General features: G+C 35.9%; 1 protein-coding gene across 1 annotated transcript; it reads left to right on the top strand.

Moving 5' to 3' along the window:
- Positions 1-846: 846 nt before the first annotated feature.
- Positions 847-2,193, top strand: LOC131039240 (UPF0481 protein At3g47200-like). Its single transcript, XM_057971946.2, has one exon. The coding sequence runs from the start codon at positions 847-849 to the stop codon at positions 2,191-2,193; it is 1,347 nt and encodes a 448-aa protein (XP_057827929.2).
- Positions 2,194-2,837: the final 644 nt, after the last annotated feature.

Raw genomic sequence — 2,837 nt, 5'->3', positions numbered from 1 at the left:
TTGGATGTCTCACCATAGACGGAAGGAACCGAATTATGCCAACCAGTTTGATCTTGGAAAGTTATAAGACAAATTCAATCCCTGTGATTTGTATGATGCATTTCACCAGCCAAAATTTGAGCTCTTCATTGATTGTGTACTGTGAGTAATTCAATATTTTGCTGTCCTCATTTCCATTTTATTATTACTTTTTAGCTTTGTTTAACTTATTTTAAGAGCTTTGTTCAATAGGAGTTAATGTGATTCAGAACTTATTTAGGATATAGAAAAATGGGCTTATTGCTAATTTATATTATTGATTTTATTTTTGAAAAATGGCCTTATTCCTAATTTAATCTATTTTTATATTATTGGTAACTGTTGAGCATGTTCACTTCATGAATGAAATTTGACAGAACAGTTCAGATTCAGCTGGATTAATATTAAGAGTATCAGAAACTTCTGTTCCATGATAACAGTGCACTTGAATATTCTAGCATGACGAGATAAAAAACAAATGCATTAGTAATTTCAAAGGGAAACTATTGAGATTTTAAAAAATACTATAGATATTCTCCTTATATTAGCGTAATTGATGATTTACATGTTTGACACTTAAATTTATGCAGGTGAAGTGATAAAAGTAGAGTTCTACAAATCTTAGATAATAATTCCATCCATGCAGCAGAAGGTCGAAATCTTCGACGAATCATAAACTACTAGGTAATATTGTTTCCGCGTATCTTTAATTTTTTCGTCTCAGATTGAGTTTTTGTAGGAAGGCAGACTAAGATTGAGGTCTTGGGCAGATCATAAACATCTGTTAACTGTTTCTTTCTCATTCGCAGGGTTTTTAAACTGTTAACAATGGCTGCAAAGAGCAGGAAACAGGCAGTGAAAGAATATGAAATAGAGGTAGCAGATTCAGAACAACGTTTCTCATGGTTTGATGATGTGAAGGGCAGGTTTGAATTTCACAAGCCCGAAGATGATAATCCAGATGATAAATCAGGAAAGCTTTCTTCTGTCTCCATAAACAAAGTGCCCATGTATCTCAAGGGCTTAAACAGAGATGCATATCTGCCTCGAGTAGTCTGTTTGGGCCTTTTCCATCATAGGATGTCTCAGCCACTCTCTGAAATAGAGTTATACAAAGTAGAGGCCGTAAATCGCTCAGTGAAAAGGCTCCCACCAAACCAGCAGCACGCACGCTTTCTAGTGGAAAAAGTGCAGAGCTTGCTTCCAGAAATTAGAGCAAACTACGAAGGAAAACCAGTGTGGGAGGAAGAAATCCTTGCGTGGCTCTTCACTCTTGACGGATGCTTCATTCTAGAGACTCTAAGGCTTCTCAGTGATGAATCACAATGGAACCTCAATGGCGATTCACAATGGAACCTCGATCCTGTTTTTAATAGAAACAGGGTCCGTTCTATTCAATTCGATATCCTAACTGATCTTCTATTGCTTGAAAATCAGGTCCCCATAATCCTTCTCCTTGGGCTGTTGGAAATGGAGGACAAGTGCACAGAAGAAAAGGCAAGGATAGAGCTGCTTAGAATGATATGCGATGGTATAATTGCCTTGGCTCACCCTTTCTCATATCATCTGCAGCCAAAAACAGGGGAAACAGAAGCAGAGCACAAAGAACGCGAGGCAAAATTGAAAGAAGCCCTCCAGTTGAAGTATAAAAATCTGAAGGAATACAACCACATTTTGGGATTTTTTCAAGATTTCATTGTGCATGAGTCCGAGAGTACCCATGAAGGAGAAAAGATTGAGAACGTTCGTATTACGGTACCAGGGGATCACCATCATCGTCGCCATCATCTTCTGCTTCATCGTCATAAGACAGCTCATAAACTTAAGAAAGAGTCTCATTATCATTACCTCGTGGCTTCTGCGACAGAGTTACACAATAATGGAATGAAGTTTAACTCGTACGAGGGAGTTCCGTCCGCCAAAGAGCTCCGTTTCGAGAAACAGAAAAAGACTCTGTTTCTCCCTGTGATATGGGTTTCTGATGCCACGGATTTGATCTTCAGGAACCTCATGGCTGTGGACATCTGCCAAGAAAAAGAGCTCACCATTATTTCAGAATATCTGTTTCTTATGAATAGTTTGATCCAGTCTGAGAAGGACTTGGCTTTGGACGTGGCTCCATTGGGACTGATAAGGAAGCGAGTGACCTCTTCAATTGTCTGTGTAAAGGAATGAACTTCACTTTTGCTGATGAAGATAAGTTTATGGATTTGAAGATTGCTGTCAATGAATGGTACAAAAGCCGATTAATTGTGAGAATTAATGACTTCATGGAGAAGAATCCAAAGATTGTGAGAACTTTCACTATGTTTTGGGCGGTGGTTCTTATGCTGGCAGCAGCAGCACCTTCATCTGTGCAGATAATTACACACTTATCTAAGAATGGATAGCTAAGTGACTAAGGGAAACATATGGTATAAATATGATTGCTTCAGTGTTTAAAAGCGTTTCTATGATGTAGTTCTTATGAGTTCTTCTTATTGTGGGGTATGTAAAGAATTAATAATTTGATTGAATAATATATTTTATTTCTTATTCTAGTTTTTATTCTAGTTTTTAGATGAGTAGAATAACAAAGTATTATTTTTTAATTAATTGTTATATAAATTATAATGATTACTTTGCTCAATATTAATGATGCAATGGATGTTCATCCAAATCACATGCAAATTAGTAGTTCAGCTTACAATCGAAGTTAGCTAAAGAATTAATAATTTGATTGAATAATATACTTTAATTTTTATTCTAGTATTTACATAAATAGAATAGAAAATTATTATTATTTCTTAATTAAGTGTTATTTATATTATAAGAATTAT

The sequence above is a fragment of the Cryptomeria japonica genome, chromosome 10 (genome assembly GCF_030272615.1).
Source record: "Cryptomeria japonica chromosome 10, Sugi_1.0, whole genome shotgun sequence".
NCBI lineage: Eukaryota > Viridiplantae > Streptophyta > Pinopsida > Cupressales > Cupressaceae > Cryptomeria > Cryptomeria japonica.
This window is presented reverse-complemented; position numbering and strand designations above follow the sequence as displayed.

Excerpts from the sequence above, each read along its gene's own strand:
- LOC131039240 (XM_057971946.2), top strand. The coding sequence starts at position 847 with ATGGCTGCAAAGAGCAGGAAACAGGCAGTGAAAGAATATGAAATAGAG.